The sequence below is a fragment of the Pleurodeles waltl genome, chromosome 1_2 (genome assembly GCF_031143425.1).
Source record: "Pleurodeles waltl isolate 20211129_DDA chromosome 1_2, aPleWal1.hap1.20221129, whole genome shotgun sequence".
Lineage (NCBI taxonomy): Eukaryota > Metazoa > Chordata > Amphibia > Caudata > Salamandridae > Pleurodeles > Pleurodeles waltl.
The window spans coordinates 641,616,896-641,638,569 of NC_090437.1; the positions used below are offsets into that span (position 1 = coordinate 641,616,896).

Here is a 21,674-nt window from a genome sequence, read left to right on the forward strand (position 1 = left end):
TCAGAGAGGCCTTTTCCAACACCTCTACTTTTAAATCTTAGTTCATGTTCCAAGAAATATGAGTGCCTCAATATAATGGAGGAAAATGACATAATCTTGGGATGATCTATTTCCTACTCTGAAACCTCTTTGATCTTCAGATGTGTGCACAACTAGGCTTGAATGGAGCACTCCTAATATTTATCAAAGTCATGTGCCATTATAACAAAGAGGGTTTGTGCAATGAAGGAGTTTTCAAGAAGTTTCCATAACCAGATAAGGAAGATCCACCATTTGTTTTTGAAGATGACTTATCTTTTTGCTGCTTTTTCTGTTAAAAAAGAGATCTACATTGATCAATTCAGAGTGGGTCTGTAAGTGGGTGTGTGAGTCTATGAGTGGGTCTGAGTGGGTGCATGAGTGTCTGAGTGGGTGTGTGAGCAGGAGCATGAGTCTCTGAGTGCATGTATGAGTGAATTAATTAGTGTAAGAATGAGTCTGAAGTTTTTTTAAATGTTTTTGCATATTCATGATTTATCTTGATTATCCGTGAAAATCGTGCATGGTGAACAAAAATCATTTTAATCCCATAATTTGACCCTTAAACATTCTTATATCACACCCCTGGGGTCAGGGTATCTCCACCCTGACCCCTTATGCTATGTTTCATTTTGTATTTCAGGCCCAGGGACTGTGTCTCAGGCCTTAAAATGGCAGACACAACTTTCTGTTCAGGTTGTGGTCAGCTAATTTCAGTGCTTCTATGTGCCATGCATTTGCAAATTATTCGCGACCTCAGATATACAAATTTGGATTTTCTTTAATGTCTCATAAACTACTGAATAGATTGATGCCAAATAATTGAACGCGTAATCTGCGTACCAAAAGCTAGATTCCTGCTAAATTTGATTTAATTCCATCCAGTGGTTTGATTTGTAGTCTTGTTCAAAGCTCCTATGGGAATTAACATGGGAAATGCACATTTTTTTAAAACCACCCCTCACTTTTTCTCATCCCCCGCTTGACAGATTGCCCTAAAACTTTTCATGCACAACAAGAATCACCGGGGCACTTTTTTGTTTAGTTTTGTGAAGATTAGTGAAACGGTGCCAAAGATATAGGCACGTCAAAAAATGCTTTTTCTATCGAAAAATGGTCCAGCTATAACTACATACTCACGAACGGCAGTACGTAATTTTAATTTAGCTCTTCATACATTCCATCACACTATTTTTGTATCTTTCACTTAATGCGCTTATTTTATCATACTAAAATCTGAATCCTCGCCAACCATTTTTTCTAAGGCTTTCAGTATTCATTTTCTCATGCAAATATACTTAAATTAGAATTTCATTTCAATACTTTCAGTCTTCTTATTCATAAGGGTGGACAGCATCATAAGCACATTGTTTATCATAATATCAATAGCAAAGCTGGGATAACATTCACTCTAAGTTAATCAATTACTTAAAAACAAACTGGCATGCAAAAATACAAACATCAATCACACCTTCCTTAGTGTTAGTTGGTAAATATATTTTCATCTTCTTTACAACAAAGTCACGAGAAAGACTTCACAAAGTATTTTATGTTCTTCTTTGTAAAATAAGTATGCATCCCATCTCCCTTGGTCATCAACTATAATTGCTGTTTTCACACAAAATACTTTGACTACATGGGTCCCACATTTAACTGAGAGCTGAATCTGACCTGAACCGTTTATCAGTCATAGGTATTATTTGTCCATTACATCCAGTGGTAAACATATCCAAAACTTCAATCTTATAAAATTCTGGTGTACTGCAAATGCAATTGTGTGTTTCGTTTCTGGGAATTATAACCCAATCAGTTTTGGGTCTTTACTAACCGCTAAGTTTTTTTTTATAGTTTAACACTATTCTATTCATGGATGCAATGTTTGAAATGGATGGTTCATCTCATCATCCACGTTTTTAAAATTTTTCCTGTGGATTCACACTATTTATGTATTATATCACAATGAACAAGTTTTAGTAAATAAAACTATGATTTGTTTAAAAAACTATTGCATATGTTTATGTTATTTGCTTTAAAGTATTTATCTCATTCACCTTCTGGGATCTTTTTGGATGCCATGATGGAGATGTCAAATTTTTGGCTCACGTTGTTGGTGCACCAATTGCTTCTGAATCGTAACTCATGTCTACTTTCTTTTGATACAGTACATTCAGTGTTTACACAAGTCCCTAGGTAAATCATTAGAATATTATTCATTGTCTCTAGGAATTGGACTATCTTCCCTCTAAGAGAGTTCATCTTAAAGTTCTTGTGGTGATTATCCTATTTTTTTCAAGTAATCACTTCAAATTTATCTGTTCATTCATCCTTCTTGGGTATAACCTATCCAGTGCGGCAATACAGAAAGATTAGTTCAATAGCAGTTGTGGAACATGATTAATAACTTTCAATTTAATTTAGGAAATTTGATGTTAGTTCTCTCTAAAATGACCTGCATAAGGAGATATCTTACTGTTCAATTTTACATTAAAGCTGTTTTCACTGAATCACAGTTTTGCATGTCTACTCATTTGATTAACAAAGTAGATGCCAAATGGGCACTAATTAGTATAAATGACGAATTTAGAATTGCACATTTGTCAGGGTTAAAATATTTTACATGTATATGCAAGTAATTGCAGTCAATGCAAAGATAGCAACCTTTATTTTGCTGCCATCGAACGTTTATGTTGGTTTGTTGTCTGTAGTGTCTGTCTTTTTGAAGGAATATCTCAAAATCATTTTGTTATTATTAATGTACACAGGGATAAGGTCTCCAGAATGCACTCATAAAACTTAGACAATCTGTGCATCATTTTACTAAACTTTAGTAGGTACTCTGTTAGTTATGTTCATTTTCCACAACAAACATTTACAAACCTAGATTGCTTCCCCTGTTGTCATAATCTGTTTGTAGCCTAATTGTATGTGTTAATAACACTATTGATTGTTTGACATCATCCCTAGTAAATTCTGCATCTTCACTACCACTCTAGTATTTGGTTTTATGTTCATAAGCTATCAGTAATATATGGTATCAACTCATGCCCTTGCGCCTCCCATAGTGTTTCCATTTTTATAGAGGTTATCACTAGATGTGTGACTCCCATCCATCCTTTATCAAATTATTTTTGTACACCTCTCCAAACATTTTAAAAAGAGTTTGTTCTGAGTGGTCTACTTTCATTCTACATAACAACATTCTATTACCATCCAATCATGTTTTGGCTCAGGAAAGTATATTCACATTATTGTGCATTCTGTATCTAATACATTTCACTGGGCTCATAAAAGTGACTTCTCACATATGTTTATTTTGTTGGATTTAATTGATCTTTCTAGTACTACTGATTGCTCTACTCATTTTTGTGAGCTGGTTTCCAACCAGCTTTTGCTCACACTTTTGTTCTGGTAATACTGGCAATACATTTTATTAGCATGATTAGTCAAAACGGACGCCAATTCGACGCATCACGTCTTTGAGCTATAATACACACAAACAAGTATGCAGTTGTGCGATTAAAACAGGCTATACAAACTGGTCGGTGGGTTTACCCCACCTAGTTTTCTTAAGATTAAAATAAACAGAAAATTGAGGACGGATCCTCCTTAAAACTTAAAATAAACAGAAAGATGAGGACGAGTCTTTGACACTAATCTTAGTTTTACAATGACAGTACAATATTGACTATCATCCCAAGTCTGGTGGTGCTCGGTTACACCTTGTGCTAGATGTAGAACAATCACGCCACTATCAATCCTGACTTTGTGCAGACCTTGCAGCTACCGGTTCAGCTGTATTTAACAGAGATTTGCACCCCTGCACCATAAACTTCGTCCCCCGCAGGCAAAAGTAATCGAAAAGCATCTTAGCCAGCTGATAACAGCTGGTCTGCAAGTGCGTATGCCAAGGGCCGTAAATGTGTTTTTCAAGAGTATTTTCCTTTGCTCCCACAGTGCTGGACATACACAAAAAAGATGCACAAGGGACACTTGTTTGTACCCACAAAGACGACACGCATCCGACCTGAATTGCTGTTTCCAGGAGGGAACCATATCTTTTGTGGCAATTGACCCAAAGCGCAAAAGCATAAATTGTTGTTTCAGCGTTTGCCTAAAAAAGCTGATAGATATTCCTGAGGTCTGAGAGTTTTGTATGAAGATAGTACCATCCAGGCATGTCGTCTTTTGGCAAGTATGTTCTTGTCAGTAATGAGTGACAGTGACCTGGTTGCATCCACTAGAACTCCCCTTTACTCAAGCTCATGTCCCAGACAGTGTCCAGGCCCAAGTCCTTTATTGAGTTGTTTAGATGGTTTCCCCGTGAGCCAATAATATTACGGTGCCGTTGTTCCTTGATTTCAAGCCAGCATAGGTTACTTTTTATCATGTTTCTGCGTCTCGCAATCGGCAAGCAGAGTTTATGTACACATTCTTGCTCTGGAATACATGGTTTTTAAACCCAAATTCTAGGCAAACGTGAGCTAGTGAAGCTGAGTTGGGAATCTGTAACACGGCTTTGTAGGCCTTTGTTTGAATTTGATTTAAAACTGCTGCTTCTTTGTCCAGCATTATCTCGGCCCCATAAGTGACTGTTGGCATTAACTGTGCTGTCATAACGGAAGCACATGATTATATGATGGACAGCTCAGTTTTTGTTTTAGTGTCTTAAATCCATATGTCAGGGCTTGGCTTTTGCTCGAGCAGTGACCAGCTGGGGTTTGAAGGACAGATTTTTATCTACTATGAAACCTAAATATTTGTAAGCAGCAACTACCTCCACCTGAGTTCCATTGATAATCTATGAGCCAGATTTACATTTCGAATCCACCAGTCTGACCACTTTGGTTTTATTCAGATTCAATTCTAAACCTTGTTTGGTGATGTAACTAGTAAGAGAATCAATACTACGCTGCAGGCCAATTGGAGTTTGTTTAAGAAGCACAATGTCATCTGCATACTGTAACCATGCAACTGTATCCTGAGCCTGGACCTGAGGATGGTTTGATATTGAGGAGAGAGCCTCAGCAAGATCGGCTAGGTATAGGTTAAAGAGCATGGGGGCTAAGACAAATCCTTCCTGTAGACCGTTTGAAGTATAAACTCTGTTGGTGACATGGCTGTCTGCTCTGATCTTAACTTGCTCCCTGGTGGCTGTGTATAGTTCCATCATCGTGGTCAGCAGGCAGCTGGGTATACCCCAGCTTTTCAGTTTTTCCCACAGACGGGCTCTCGGGACCCAATCAAACGCTGACTTAAGGTCGATGAAACAGGCAAATAGCCGACTTTTCTTGAATCTGTACTTGAAACCTAACAAGCCGAGGGCAATCAGGTTGGTTGAGGTTCCCATGCCAGCTCTGAAACCAGTCTGGCTTTGTGGTAAAAGGTGTGTCTCTTAAATCCAACCCGATACTTGTGACAGCAGGCATGATGCATAAAGCTTAGCTTCAGCGTCAATCAGGGCTATTAGTCTATAGTTTGTTGGAGAGGCAGGATTGCCCGTTTTTTAAATAGGGTAGAATATGCTGCCTTTCCAGGCATCTGGAAGGGTCTTGGAGCCATGAAGGTCGTTGAAAATGAGTGCCAGATAGTAGGCCCAGTATGTTACATCACCTTTAAATAGGGCGTTAGGAATACCATTCTGTCATGCAGCTCCTGCCATTTTTAGCTTTTTCATTATGCCAATTAGCTGTTCGATATCGATGTCCTTGATGACGTTGACTTGGTCAGGGTCTGCCTTTGTCTTGATTTTAAAGCTGAAATCAGGTGGCATTGAAATGCTCCAGTTAGTTGGTGAAAGGTCCCCTGGTATCTCCATATGTCCTGGGGTTGTGTATAGTGCCAAAACCTGGGCTTCCCAAGAGGCAGCATCAATGCCTGCATTGGAGTGCCGTCATTTCCCATGTACCAGCCCGTTCACCAATTGCCAAAATTTACTATCGTTCTTCATTCTGTTGGACATCAAGAGCTTACCCCCACAGGTCTTCATAGTACTGCCTTTTTTCCTTCCAGCAGGCCTTCTTGTATAGTAATCTCAAATTCAGGAGCATTGTGTTATCAGGCGTCTTATTCTTACGTGTTTCCTTAGCCACTTTTTGGGATTCGCGTGAAACTTGTTTTTTTAAATTGCACAAGGTTCTATTGTACCATGGCTGCTCTTTCGTGGCAAATTTTTACTTTTCCTTTACAACAACTGCAGAGCTCGGACTGGATGATTTATTGGGAAATGTATGCAGCAGAGAATCACATACGTGCTTCCAAGCCTTCACCTGAGCTCCGGGACACAAAACTCTACCTTCCTGATTTTTTAATTCATTTTTGACCCCGCGTCACAATGTACTGCTTCATCACTTTCTCAATGCCTTGCCCTTGCCATTTTAACTTCTTTATGTTCTCGGTCCTCGGAGCGGCAATGATGATGTTTGAAGTTGGTAATCGTTTACATGCCCGTCTTAGCAGTACAGCTTGAGGAAAATGGTCACTTTCTTGGTGTGCAAGTATTTTGTAGATAGCAACGAGTGACAGTGCTTCATCATTTATTAGCGTAAAGTCAATTGTTGATTTTGTAGCACCATTTGAAAAGGTTACCGGTGGGGAAATATCTCCCCCTGGGTGCGTCTTCAAGCGACTTAGTTCCAGTTTTTCAAGCCAGTTATTTAGATAAGGGCCATAATGTTTTTTCCTCTGTCTTGGGTGGCTTTTGCTCAGGTCCATGTTGAAGTCACCGGACACAATATAAGAGGCCTCCTTATACTGCCTCATCACTATTTTTAGTATGTTGAACAGAGTTTCCAAATTTTCGCTGTTTAACTCTTTGTTCGGATGAATATAAACATTGGTAAACAGTAGTGAGTTTGTAGTCCCAGGTGGCTCTAGGGAGTCCAACTTTATTGGCATCAGCCAGTTGATGCCAAGCTCGATTTGTTTGATGGCCCAGCTGAACTTGGTTGAGCATAGTGTGGTAAGGCCACCTTTTGCATGCCTGAAATTTTGGAGCTTAACTGCTGGGACACTCCAGCCAACATAGCCAGAGTTTGAATAGGCTCTGTGCACCATGTTTCCTGGAGCATGATTATATCAAATGTCTGTAAGAACTTCAGTGTTGCTTCATCCGCGACCAGTTGTTTTAGACCATGGCAATTCCAAGTGCATTTGTGTACGTGATACTCAGTCGTAGTTTCCCAAACTCTAGAGTCAGGCCAATTACTATGGTGAAACATGGTGGGCTTTCACTCCACCAGATTCCCGATTGCGGTCATGCTAATGAATACTTGATGGCTGCACCCCTGATCAAGCAAGCTTAAGTTTCTTACCATGGTTACATTTTCACGCTTGCTTTGGGTCTTCTCTACTCCAACTGCTCCTTTCAACACTGATGCCTCTTTCAATGTTCCCGGAGCAAGGGGCTAGGATATTGTCAGGGTTCTTGATTTAGTAAAGTTATGCCTCATGAGCAAAAGATGTCTTGTTAAGGCAGGATTTGAGCGGTAATGTCAGAAGAAACCCAGGAAGTAAGAGTTGCCTCCTTTATCCTCTTTTGTACGGGTGAGGGACAAACTCCACTGACTGCTGCTCGGCCGTAGTGATATGGCAAAGGGGCTGAATTTCATTTATGAGCCTGATGATTGATCCTCTGTTTAAGATGTCAAATGTATCTATTGAATTGTACCCGGGATGAAAAGAAGTTTGTGATTGCTCAGAGCCTTGGAATACACAAATGGTTGTCCTCCCGGCAGGCATTTTGATGTCAGCAATTTCAGATTAGTGTTGTGTTTTGTGTGTTGTACCCTGTCGGGGTTGGCTGCATGTCAGCCTGGGCAACATGTTGCGGGACATGCCGGTGCTCAATTGCTGTGGGAGATTGATTAGATTCTATGTGATTAAGGGCTGCACGCCCAGTGTTGTCACCACTGAGCCCTTGCACAAAGTTCTGGTTAGTGTTGGAGTCTACTTCCAGTAAATTGGAATTAGCAATCTCCCCCTGGGCTGCTTTTCCGTCCCAGTTGCTATGCGGTGGTCTAGATGTCCAAGAAGCTTTGAGTGGCTGATTTTGGTGACATAATGGACTGCTGCAAGCCCTGTCAGTTTGTATAGGGTTTTCCTGCTTGCCACTTTGCATAATTGCCTGCCGCGGGGCGGTATTGTGCAAACCTCCTGGACTCCCTCGTCTTTCCCTGCAGGGTCTCTGCCCTGCGTACCGGTAAACTTTACAAATGACTTCCAAATGCTGTTTTGTTGAGCTACCTTGACCTTCTTCGGGACTTTCCTTAGCCATTTCTTATCCCTTTTAGTAGGCGAGACCTTAATTGCTACTGTGGCGGTTAGGGCTTCTCCTGCAGTCCCTTTCTCGATGAGACTTGCTGGCAGAGTGATAGAAGCCCTGATGGAGTACTGAATTACCTCCTGCTGGGAGGGGCCTGTTGCCTGTGTTTTGCTGGTTACTAGTTCCTGACTTCTGATTTCACTGTCGGCTGCGTCCTTCCATGGAGATTCTAGTGTGTGGGCCCGGCCCTCTTACAGAGCCCATTCTGAGCTCTCGAAGCTTGAGCCCTGACTTCCGTCAAGATTTCATTTAAAAGCTCTGTAGTTTTGGGGGGGTTATCTCCAGTGGGGACACACTGACATTGCACTTGCTGGGTGAAAGTATGGGTCTGAGCCCTTCTAAAGAGGACGTTCAAACCTTGAAGTTTCTTGTCGATGCTCACAATATGTACCGCCAAAACGTTAAGTAAGTCCACCTGGGTTTCCTGTTTGTCTGCTTGATAGAAGATTGCCATGGACATGGTGTCCATGGTTTTGAGCAGGGCGTGCCAGGAGGCCCCAGCCTCCCCAAATGCTGGCCCTGTCTCCTTGGATGGAGCATCCGACGAAGAAACCGCTGAAGCTTTAGTCTCCACTGACCGACCCAGCACCATACCAGTTGCCGGCTCCTGCTTAACTGGAACACTGGGAACACTGGAACACCGGAACACCAGGGGCTGAAGGGGGAGAGGGCCACAATCTCCACTAGTGAGCTACAGCTGATTGTACGCTGATTCAGGGTGGTTGCTGGGCTAGCTTGAAACTCCCCCCTCCTTGCATGGTGTTTGAAGCGAACAGGGAGGACGAGGACGAGGGTAATGAGACGTGGGAGTCTGAAAGTTCAGAAAGATCGATTAGTGGTGGAACATAACTTGTTGTGCTGTAAGTGGTGCCCTGTCCCAACAAGTTCACTGATGATTACAATGGTTGTGGCACTAATGGTACCTGCAGTGACACCTGTGGAGATAGTAAAGGGGAATTCTGGCTCCAATTGTTCCAGTTGCTAAGATTCAGGGTAGATAACCAATGTGTACTTCCACCCTGGTCTTATAATTGGTAGCATTCACAGTACTTGGGGTGCTACAGAGAAGACTTTCCCTGACAGGGGAGATCCTTTCTGTCGCTGTGACAGCCGCCTCTGCGACATTCGGGTGCTGGGGGTCTGTCTGAGTGGAGATGAAAAGTGAGGTAGTTTTATTCACTGGCTTAGGTAAGAAAAAGTCAGTCATTTTATACCCCTCTTTCTTGTATTGACAAGCCAATTTGCTTGGGTTGAGTTTGCACAAGTTGTTAGTGGCTTTCTCAGCCGTAATTAGACTGGTGATGGAGTCATTTGGCTGGCCCTATGGATCTGCGATCCCGCAAGCCTAGGGGAACTTTGCCTTAGCCTTTTTGACTCCTTTCTCTTCACACAAGTTAGTGGCATCCTTACTTCTTGGTTCTTAACCTGCTTTGGCAGTCGATAGTTACTGGTTACTGATTGCTGGTTAATGCGTGACCAAGCAGCAGGACTAGGCAAGGCTTGGCTAGGGTTGAAGGCCTTATGATGGTCTTGTGGTAGCGCCTGTGCCACGAAGAATTGGAGGGGTGAGACAGAGAGGTGAGTTGAGAGGGAACTTGGCAGACTTCCCTTAAGCACAAACCGCACCGGCCTAACGCCGGCTGCTTCCGTGCAGAAGGTGGCTGCAGCCTAAAGCCCTTAAATTGCGCTCTCGCTGCACTCTCACTGCACTCTCACTGTTCCCACACTAATAGACTGCTGGACTGCACTGCACGACACTGCACACCACTGAAATGTTGATCCTGGGTCCTAGGCCCTGGTCCTGGTCTAAGTTCTGATCTTGGTCTGGTCTTGGTCCTGGTCCTGGTCCTGGGTCCTGTGTCTTTTAATCCTGAAGGCCCTGGGTGCCGGAATGACAGGCCCAGAGGCTATGGCAGCAGCGACTACCAATAAATAAGTGGTAGAGGGACTTGAATACCACAGGCCTTAATCCCCCCGCCACTCTTATCTCATGGGGGGGGAACAGTGGCCACCCTCTGTCCCCCTAGGACCTCTGGGAGCCACTCGAGTCCGGAGCCTGGGCTGAGCTGGGCCGGGTAAGGGCTGAGGCTGAAGCGCTGGGGCAGGGTTTAATGGGGTCAGTGCAACGCAGCACAGCGCAGTCTCACCTTGACTCACGCCCGACTCTCTGTCTATGACCGACCGCCGCCACCTCGCTGCCTCGCTCCTTGCACCTTGCAGGCTCCTCGCAAGCTTGTGCGCCGTGTGCCGTGAGTCACCCGGCACTAACGTCTCCCGTCCTTTCAATTTTTTTGTTCTGTTCCATCAAAGTTATTATTTCTTCCCGAGTAGCTCACTTTCTCTATTAATGTTCTTTAGAACTATGCTTTTTTTCCACGCTTATGTTTTTATGCTAGATTTATTTTTAAACCGCACATCCACAATTAATTGTGACACTAAATGATAACATATCAATGAAAAAACTAAAACAATAAAACCTACTGAACCTAGCAAACAAGAAGAGGTAGCTGACAACTATAAGCTACTTACTGAATAGTCAAGTTTTCAAGACTATACAGATTGTCATCAAGTTTATTTTTCAGCAGAATGATATGGGGATGGCTTTTCATGTAATGATCATGGCAGCTGAAAATTCTCTTTCTTCGAACGTGACCTTCTTGGTTTTGGGACCATCTAGGAAGCCAGATCAGCTGACCGCAATCAACGAAGGTGTTCTGTTTTTACAAGTCACCAGACACGATCAGGAGCATTCATACAATTCACAAGCACCATATCCACTTCTTTTTCATTGTTCTAAAGTCTTTTTGAAGGCCTGCTGGGGCCCCTAAAAATTCTAGTTTGGGAATAATTTAATAGACTATTTTCTCCACTTATCAGCATATTTGTACAGTACTGAATAGAGTCATTGTAAAGGTAAATATTGCAATTCACATTAACATTTCAATAGAATCTTGCGTCTTGCAACAACTTAAGAGGTATGTACTGTACATTGCTATTCATAGTAGAGATTTACTAAAGTTTCATTGTGTATCGTGAAAGCTAATTGGAAAGATTTTGAAATCTGCATCAGAAAATGAATGTTTCATCAGACTTGTCTAGAGACTTAGGAACTTAACTGAACGTTGCTGATATCACTTAAGAATTATGCTCACCATGACAACATTTTAATTCCCTGTGATAGCAGGTACATAATATCAAAGCGGAGTCAGTCTGCACATTATCAAAGACATGTATTTGTTCTCATAACTGCCTTGGGTCTGATTGAAAACTAAGAATAGGATTGCCAATGCCACTTGAGTCAAGGTATTGGGTAACACTACAGTAAGCAAATCCTCTTTAATGCTAGGCAGACCCAGAACTCCATGAAACATACAAGGCATTTACTCCATTCCATCACCATCTTTGAACAGTTCTTAGCATGAGAAGAGGCTCATCAGTGTCCACAGGCAGATGGTTTAAAGCCCATATCTCCAGAAGCAAACAGCATGACCTGAGCAGTGTAAAGCCGTATGCTGACTTATGGAGGACGCTTGCATTGACGTTAGACAAACATAATGTCTACCTATGTGTATCTTCCTGCACCCCATCACCAAACTACCAGCTTCATAAACACAAACCCACCAGGACCCTGCTAGGCCACTGTTAATGTCAAGCAAAATTAAATTATATGATGTATGACTTATAATAAGTTTATTTGTGAGAGATATTGAGCATAAGTGTGCAACCCACTAACTCCACCACCATAGCTCTTACAAGTCCTTATCAACACACACTAATTTCAGCACAGTCACTTGAAAAGAAGAAAACCCATGAAAGTGGCTGCAGTAATCTTACGTTGCATGTTAGTAAGCATCCATAGCCTATTCGTCACTGAAAGAGAGTTCTCAGGGGGCAGCATACACTTTTCTTTAGGAATGTAAGTTGCTCAGTTGGGTAATGCCCTGGACTACTGCTGCATTTCAAATTCTAAAGTATTCTACTATCTGATGAGAACATCTTGCAATATCTATGGCATGTAGCCAGTATATTTGGAAACTTGTGCAGCAACATACATAAATGAAGGACAATTTGAAAGCACAGTCTCGAGGGAGTAACCCTTAAACCTCTTTACAGCAGGTCAGGCTTACTTGAAATGTTAAGTTGCCAGGTCCATTTACACATTTGCACAATTAGGATGAAAGGATAATTGGTATTTTTATGTTCATTATCTTATCATTATATGCTCAGTCAGTACCCTGAATAAGTCCTTGTTTCACTATAAGTATGAACGGTCATATTCATGCTCACACTGAGCTGTCATATTTGTGAGACTTCCTGTCAGTAGGGGGACTCCATAATAAAGAATGGTGATTTTAATGAATTGTGCTTGGCAAGCAAAGGGGTGAGTAAGTGTGCTATGGTTCTGTTTTTATTTCAAAATATATTATTTATTACCGCATAGGGGAGGCTGCTATCTAAAAAAAACTGGTGTGATATCAACAGACCACCAGACATCACTATCAGGATTCTTCCATCCTGGTTAGTGACTCTCACAATGAAGGATTATCCCCTTCTTGATTGGCTTGTGGCTTTGAGTCTGTGTGCATTGCCCACTGCTTCTGGAACCTCAGGGAAAAAGAAGGAGATTGTCCAGTGTCAATTATATAACTTTTTAGAGGTATAGAACGGTTGCTGTTCAGTCTAGAATATCTCACAACACATGACTGTGGTCACACACAATTTAATGGTTCTGAGCCACATCTGGCCCTGGATAATCATGTGATCACCATGCTCCCCTTCTCACTTGAGGAGCTTGCAAGTAACTGAAGCCATCTCACCAGTTAGGGTTCCCTCAAATTATGTTACATGCAGTTGTCCAGGGGCGTTTTAATTTCTGATCCTTATGTACCTGAAATTGCCTTTGCCAAAGATTTTCTCAGTGCTAGCCTATACCTCAATAGGGATAAAAGCTACATTGTTAATGTTGTCCTATTAAGCACAACACTAATTGTGACCATTGTTAGGGGAGAGAAAGCATTGCAAACCATCCTGTGTAATCTGATGCCACTAAGCACTAGGTAAGAATATATCTTCATGAAACATTTATGGGACTCTTTTTATTCACCTTGCAAAGTTGAGATTATGCTGGTGTGGTACAATATCTTGTATCCGCTAATGTGCTAAAAAGTATTCTACAGAAGTCCATGATCCTATTGGCTATCTTCGTAGCTTGTGCATGCAGAGAGAATCTGAGAATGATGATAAACAGGCAAGGTCAATTGGCTTCGAATATTGGTTGCATGTTCTTTTCACTTGGGAGTGAGCCGATAAACACCTACTATATTATTTTGGTTATAAAAAGGGGGTTTACCTAATTACATTGCATCTGTCCATCCTCTGTATGCATGCTGAATTTACTTCCCCCTTTTACACTCTGCTGGCTTGTCTAGCGGCCTTCTTTACGTCTTTAAGCAGAGGCAGGAGGTAAAGCTAGACTTGGGTGCAATGGGATAACGGCTGTGTTTTAATTTCATTTGATAAAATTTATCTTTTTTGTTTTGGTTTGTGCACTGACTCTTTCCTACCTTTCTCCATCTAGGCACATCTCACTCACCCTGCACAGGTTAGTTATTTTCTATTCACACTAATAATGGTTAGCTGGGGTATTCTTAAATTTGCTTTTACATGTGGGTGTTTTTCTCACTGCATTGCATGGATTTTGAACTGCAAATCTTTACTTCACAGTGCTGTTGCTTACTCTTGCATGTGCTGTGGGCTCAATTTCTTGTATTTTTAATTTATCTTTATGCTTTTACTAATGGTTTACTAAATTACTCAATTCAGTCTGTTTACTTTCTTCTGCACCTTACTGTAATCTTGAACAATGTTTCATTTAATTTTTAGTTGTTTTTCAGATTGTGATTTTTTCATTTCATTGTTATTTCTCTTGCTGTATTTCCTGGTTCTACTTTCATAATACATATACATGTCCTCTATGCTGCTGTTAAATTAAGCTTTAATCTGATGGTCTATTGGAAATGTAATAATAATCTGTTATGTAATGTTTTATAATCAGTCCTATTGTGCTTTCTCAACTTGTTGCTTCAAGCAGGTTTCTCTAAAATGTTGACTAGATACGGTACTTTAATATTTTCGCATAAATACGGGCTTCCGAAGATCGGCCCTTTGGAATTAATAGCAGAAAATCTACACCTGGTGCAGTGATATGTCTGTAAACCATATTTTGACCTCCATATTTTCATCAGACAATTTGTAAGAAAGATATTCTGATGTACAGCCCTTGATTCTGACAGTTGCTTTTCCCATAAGAATAAACAGTACTTTTGCAATGGTCAATCTTGTGTTACTTAGGAGATCAACTTGGGTGTGTTGTATCAAACACACCTGAGAAGAGCATGGCCACATTATTCCCTCAACAATTTTCTAAACAAAACAGGACAAGGGGTTCAAATAGTCAGGACTTCTTTTTAGCCCACAACTTAATAAATAATAAATAAAATCTAAGTTTGCGGCCACTGGCAAACGATTGTTCACTCTATAAGTTAATTTTGTTTACTGTCACAACAGATCAACGATTATCAAGATTATCAAGAAGTGAAATGGAACTGTGTTAAAGGCAGTTCTTTTTTGTGGTTAATGGGCCTCTTGAGAGACCTGGGCTTCAGCTATACCCCTTCAGACAAATTGGCTTATGGGTTATCCAAATGTCAATTTTCACATAGCTAGCAGTTATCATGGAAACCTGTTATGACAGTGTCCCTCGAAGGCCCTAGCATAACAGTCCTTTTTAGGTCTCTACCCAAAAATGAACCCTCTTTCCCTCCTAGCTTAGATACCAGATCCCTTAAGTGTTTCTTTTTAATAGCAACCATGCACATCATCACGAAGGAGACAAAGGGCCTGATTACAACCTTGGCAGGTGGGATACTCTGTCACAAACTTGACCGATATCCCGTCTGCCGAATTACAAGGTCCATTATATCTCATGGAACTTGTAAAAAGCAGGCGGGCTATCCATCATGTTTTTGATGGAGTATCCCATCCGCCAAGGTCGTAATCAAGCCCAAAATGTCTAGTTTTCATGAAAAACATTATTTGTGGGTTGTATCAGTTCCTTCTGTAGCTCACATGAAAATGTATTCTTTATTATGCTTTGTTGGAGATGTAGGATGTTCCATAAAAAGAAGCTGGTATCCACATAAACTTAGGAGGTACCAGAGTTCCATGCTACCTCTTTTTCAGAATTTAAGGGACAGTCTAAGCCTGAAAGGGTATTGTCTTAAGTTATTCTGGGTGCTCCGTTGTGTCTCAATAAAACTGTACATCTCTGTACAATGAGTTCTAAGTAGAGTGAAACCAATGTGTTAGAGATTGCTTTTTTAATTCCAGCCTTCCCTGTTTCCTCTTTTCCATGATTTATGTGCCACTCTAAGCCTGAAAAGGTATTGTCTTGACTTATACTGAGTGGTCCATTATGTCTGGACAAAGCTATCCCTCTGTGATGACCTCTTCATAGAGTGCTTCTATTCATTTCAGGTTGGCTTGGTTAGCATTTTACCAATCCAAAGCTGTAATACTGTGCTTGGAGTGGTAAAAGACTTCTCTCATTTTTCAACTCAGTGTGGATGGCACTTGTTAATCTTATACCTAAAGACTTTGCTTTAAAACTGGCCTCCTGGAACTCTCATCGGCTATAGCCTCCTGCCTAGTCCCACAGTAGAACTTTGATTTCCCCAAAAGTCTAAACATAGAAATCTTCACTACGACTTCATCCAACTGCTCCCTGATGTTGACACTCCCTCCTTGGACACCGCGTGCAACTCTGCCCCACTGACATTTACATTCTCAGAACATTTTTTCAAGAATTTCTTCTAAATCTGAAGCTATACTCTGACGTGGCCGAATCCACTCCTTGGATCCAACTCACGCTGCGTTGCGGTCAGCTATATTTTTCATTTTTGTCCCGGTCTCGCATGACAAGATGTCCACAGTTGGCCCTTTGATCTTTTAGGTGCTAGATGTTATTAAAAACTTTTACAATTGATAGCTCAGGTTCTACTGATTGTATGTTTGTCATTTTGGTGTCAAATAATTTATAACATTTTCATCTATTTTTCCACATTGGTGTGGGATTTTTCTTGTGTTGTGTTTTCACTGTATTACTATTTATGTGCTGCATAAATTCTTTATACAGTGCCTCTAAGTTAAGCCTGACTGATTTTGTGCCAAACTACACGAGTGTTAAGCACAGGTTAATTTAGTCAATTTTGTGGTTCACCTTCATGGGGAATGTGGCTGTTGTTTCAATAGGGACAACCCCCCCCCCCTTTTCAACCAGCAACCCAGTTTCATACAACAGCAATGCATTTTACCTGAATATCTTTAGTGGTTAAATTTGGTCTGTGTTACAGAAGGGGCTATCAAAAATAAATCGGTGATTGAGCTAAAACTGAAACTCATAGGAAACTAGTGGTCATTGAATTTAGCCTCATCAATAATTCCAAAAATACATGAGCCACGAAAGAGTAATTGTTTGTAGAAATTACCACAAGAAAGAGGTCCATTGAAGACCTTAGGTAGAGGCAAAGCAGCAACAGGAAACTAGACTGTCACACCCTTCACACACAATATTACCAAAGTCCTGTACAAAGTGCAAAAAGTTTTTTTTTCTAATGTATCAAACCCAACTTGTGAGGGAGTAACACATTTCATAATTGCAATTTGGGTTTGCGATCTAATACAGATTTCCTATTTAGAAGCAGTCTATTTAGGACATCCTTTCTAAATACGAAATCGTATCGCGTTTGCAACCTACCTCATTAATGTTTATGAGGTAGGGGGGATTGTAACCCACTACGAACTGATACTCTGGAAAACAACCTAGTAGTACTTAGGCCACTTTGCAAATTACCACACTGGTCACCAAAATACTGGTCTCAATTTGTGACCAGTATTTTGCAACCAGTTGTAGGTACATCTAGCCCATTGTTCCATATCTACAATGACTGTTGCCAAATCATTCTAAGTACCTGTTGTGATGAACTACTCTCCACACTCTGAGGATACTTGGTGGCTGTGTGGAGGGTATAATCACAAACCGATTGCTAGGACAGTTCAGCATTCCATGTGTATTTCTACAAATCATGCCTTAACTGCATTGTGTTTACTTAATTTTTGTAAGGAATAGTCATGTCTATTGTACCCGTGCATCCTCTGTTATCCTAGGGGATACTTCACCTACCTAATATACCATCTCCACATTTTGCAACTACTTTGGCCCTCATTTTAACACTGGCGGTAATAACTGCCTACCGCCGCGGTGACGGCCTCCACCATACCACCCCAGTGGTGACCATCCATCTGCCAGATTATGAGCACTGCCTGACTTCCGCCACAATAAGGGCAGTGTTCATACTGGCGGATGGTGGTAACTTGGCGCTGCTACCACCAGCACCGCCCGCCAGTAGAACGCCACCAGCCGTATTTTCAGCTGAAATACAGCCTGGCGGTGTTTTGCTAGCAGGTCACTGCTGCCGGTAACCGTGCCCCTTCCCGTTCCCTGCTGGATGACCTCCCCGCCCAAGGAAAGTTGGGCGTCTGACAGGGGAGGGTGGTGGGAGCATGGGGGGTGTTGTGTGTGTGTGTCTGAGTATGTGAGTACGTGGGTGAATACGTCTGTGTGTTGCATTGAATGCGTGTGAGTGAATGCGTGTAAGAATGGTGAAGTGAGTGTATGCCAGTGTGTCTGTGTGTAAGAATGTCTGTGAGTATGTCTGGACGAATGCGAATGTGTATGAGAATGCGTGTATGCCAGTGAATGAGTGAATGTGTGTATGCCATTGAATGAGTGAATCCATGTATGCCAGTGTACGTGAATGGGTCTATACGTGGTGCGTGTGAGTGTATGTGCATGCAGGGAGAGTGGTGTGGGGTGGGAGTGCTATGACTGTTGTGGTGGTGGGGGAAGGAGGTGATGTATGTGTGTTTATGAGGGGTGGGGGGTAAATACATGTATCAGGGGCGAAGGGGTGTTTGCATCGAGGGGGTGTTTGAATTGGAGGGTGGGGGTGTCGGGGGTGTTTGGATGGAGGAGGTATGGGGGTGTCAGGTAAGTGTTGGGGGGCAGAGGAGTCGCCTACCGGTGACAGTGAATGAATTCCCTCTCACCGGTACTGCCTACTGCCATGGTTTTTGTGGCATTGCTAACACCACGGAAACCACGGTGATAGGCCGGCTCATAATGCCGCTGGAGGTCCTCTGTGGGCCGCCGGGTCGGAGATTGACATCTCCGGCCTGGCGGCTTATACTGCCATGGCAGTATGAGAGGAGAAGTGATGGGTTGGCTACAGCCTGGGTCAGAAGACCGCCATGGTTAAAATGAGGGCCTTTGCATGTTAAGTGGGCATTCACACAAATTGCTGTCCTGGGCAGCCTATCAGATATTGAACATCTGCAGTCATTTTAAGGATTATTGAATCCTGCATTGGGAGAAGTTAAATGTTCCTCATCCAAATTGATCAATTTATTTTGCAAAAGTATTATTCTCTGATCAGGATCCTTTCCCATTTTAGGGAACACAGGAACGAGTAGAAGTATAGGCCATCAAATACGCCTGACTCCTTTTTTAACATAAATGTTTTAAAAAGCACTGAACAAAATTACACCAAACCAACGAAAGGATCAGTTGATGCTATGACACTGCCAGGTCAGTTCTGCAGATTTTATTAGTAGCAGATACTAGTAGCAGAGACAACATAATCAGTGGCATCTAAAAATGGGAAATATTTCTTTTTTGACACCTCCTTGCTGTCCTTGAATGGATGTGTATGAGTAAACATTTTGAAACTTAGCTGAATGTGCTAATCGTGTGTAAAAGTTCATGTTGCTTCACCAAACAATACCAATATGATTGGCATTGCAATAAAAGCTTTTCATTTATAAGTAAAACGTATCCATATCTTCGGAGTGACTACCACCAAGTCAAAAGTAACACTACTGGTCTTTTTCTGTAGCAAAATTTTCCTTTACGGCATTGCTCTCTCAGGGCCTAAATCAAAAAACAGCTTATACTTTGGGGGTGATTCCCAAAGGTAGACTTAGAATTTTCTGTAAGTTTACTATTTTTTGCAATTCACAATGGAATTTTACACGTAGTGTCTTAAAAAACGCAGAGTGTCCGCACTTGTGGTGGACACTCCGTGGACACTACGCTTATAAAAAGATAGGCAGTCATAAAGATACAACAAGTAAAACTCTTGCGAATTACACAAAAAGTAAACTTAAACAAAAGTGTAAGTTTACCTTTGTGAATTAGGCCCAGGCCAATTACACTTTTGGGCATGTTTACTACATTTTGGCTATTCACAAAATCCAAGAGCAAGTTTACCCCTAAAGTGTAGTTTACATATCTCCACCAAATTGAAGGGCATGTGGAAGGCTAGTCTTATTTGAGTAATTTACATATTTGAGGAAGCTTACTAAATGTTACCTTTTCACAAAATTAGAGTGTAAGTTATTCTTTTTGAGTAGATTTTGTGAATATCCGAAAAGTAGTAAACTTACTTAAAAATGTAAATTGCTCAAAAGTGTAAGCTACTTTAAATGAATCATACCCTACGTGCAAAGTCATGTTTTCTAATCTCTTTTAACGTCACTACACAGTGATTGGGAATCCTTTTGAATGAAAGTTTAAAGCTGCCTCATTCTTCTGATTTAAGTCTCATTGTCAGGATAGCTATCTAACAAGCTGGCAGAGCTATACCAGGACCTTTTTACTACATGGATGCCATTGCTTCTCAAAATGTGTACTGTACTGCCGTATTTTAAACATAGTATAGCTAATTGTGTGGCCACCCGAGATTTTTTGCAGGGCCGAGTAGTAGATAGTTGCGGGATCCCCCACAGCTCATCCTCTTCGTCAGTTAGGTCACTAATAGAGGTGGAAGGCTCAAAGGTGCAATTAAAATCTCCAGCTACAATTAAAATAGTCGATGGGTGAAGGCTTTCTACAAATTCGGACAAAATGGCCAAGGTGTGAGACTCAGAGCTGCATGAGACCGATCGTATATAAACATTAACAATAACAATTGATAAAGTTATTTTGAACGTAATACACATAGCTTTTATATCTACAGAATCAATTTCCAAAAGCTTGTAGTCACACTGCAGGTTCTTGTTTACAAGTAGTAACAACCCACCTTTCGCCCGGCCCAACCCCTTCTCTGAAGGTATAGCAGGAACACTGAATGAAAGAAATCCATCTATAAAAGTAGCATCCTCTACCCAAGTCTCCTGAAAGAGACAAATATCTATATCCTAAATAAAAAAGGCCCATTCGCTATCATCTAATTTCTTTGCCAGCCCAGCAATGTTCCAAGACATGAGTTCTAATGTACATTTGCCTTTGTTTATCACCACGGTTGAGCAACCAACGTCCCCTGGGCCCAGGTCATTACTGGAGATGTCTAATGTTGGTACTTTATTGTTCCCCTTTGAATGTGAGACCTTGGAACAGGCCATCGCATGAGTCACTGGTTCAGAAGTCAGTCATACAAGATCAGTAGCTACCTTACGTACAACACCTCCACAAAAATTAGTTGAGCCATCTGGTCCATCCGGTCCCCTATCTAGTCCGCAATTATGTGGGTTTGACATAAGTCTTATCACCCCCATAGTTGTTGCTCTATTCGAGTAGATACGAGAGTCAAAATCCATTAGTTGAGTCACCATAGTCTCATCTTCAAAATGGATAGTAATTATATCAAAATTGGTCCCTGAGATGCTGTTTCTCTCGGCCGATGTTATATCAGAACGAATGAGAGAGAGGCAACTGCGTCGGGAGCGTATCCAGTGTATGACTTTATTAATCAAAGAGGCTTGGTTCTCAACAGACCCTGGCAATAATTTTGGAACATTGATCAAATAGATTTTATTTGTTCCATAGCTTGTACACAAATCCTGTTCTTTGGTAGCTGAGTTCTCAGTATTGTTACGGGAGGAATTGTTGTTAAAGAAAGTTTTGTATGGCCTGTTAGGGGATTGTGTAGAACTGTCCCCTTGGACAGTTTCCGGGGGGTCGGATCCGTTGACCCTACCTCTGGCTCTACCACTAGTTGGATTACTCGCCCAGTTCCCTTGACGGTCCCTGTTTCTGGGTGCATTTTCAACCCTCCCTTTGGGCCTCAAGTTATCTTTGGTGGGGTTGTGGCGGTAATCTTCCCTCCCTTGTGAAATTGTCCCCCCTCTAGCGGGGAGACAAGGATTAACCCTTGGCTCAGCCCCCTTGTTTGGGGCAGAGGAGGGGAACACCTCTTTTTCCCTGGCCTCTCCACAAACC

At 41.6% G+C, this 21,674-nt stretch overlaps 1 protein-coding gene across 2 annotated transcripts in view; it reads left to right on the plus strand.

Moving 5' to 3' along the window:
- The window catches only part of PRDM5 (PR/SET domain 5), a 690,485-nt gene that overhangs the window by 338,552 nt on the left and 330,259 nt on the right, over positions 1-21,674 (plus strand). Inside the window, exon 12 of one of the 2 annotated variants that reach the window (XM_069242565.1) lies at positions 13,917-13,940. The exons of the other annotated variant lie outside the window; for it this stretch is intronic. Within the exon in view, the coding sequence (XP_069098666.1) occupies positions 13,917-13,940 (24 nt within the window). The remainder of the gene's footprint in view (positions 1-13,916; positions 13,941-21,674) is intronic. 2 annotated transcript variants of the gene reach the window in all.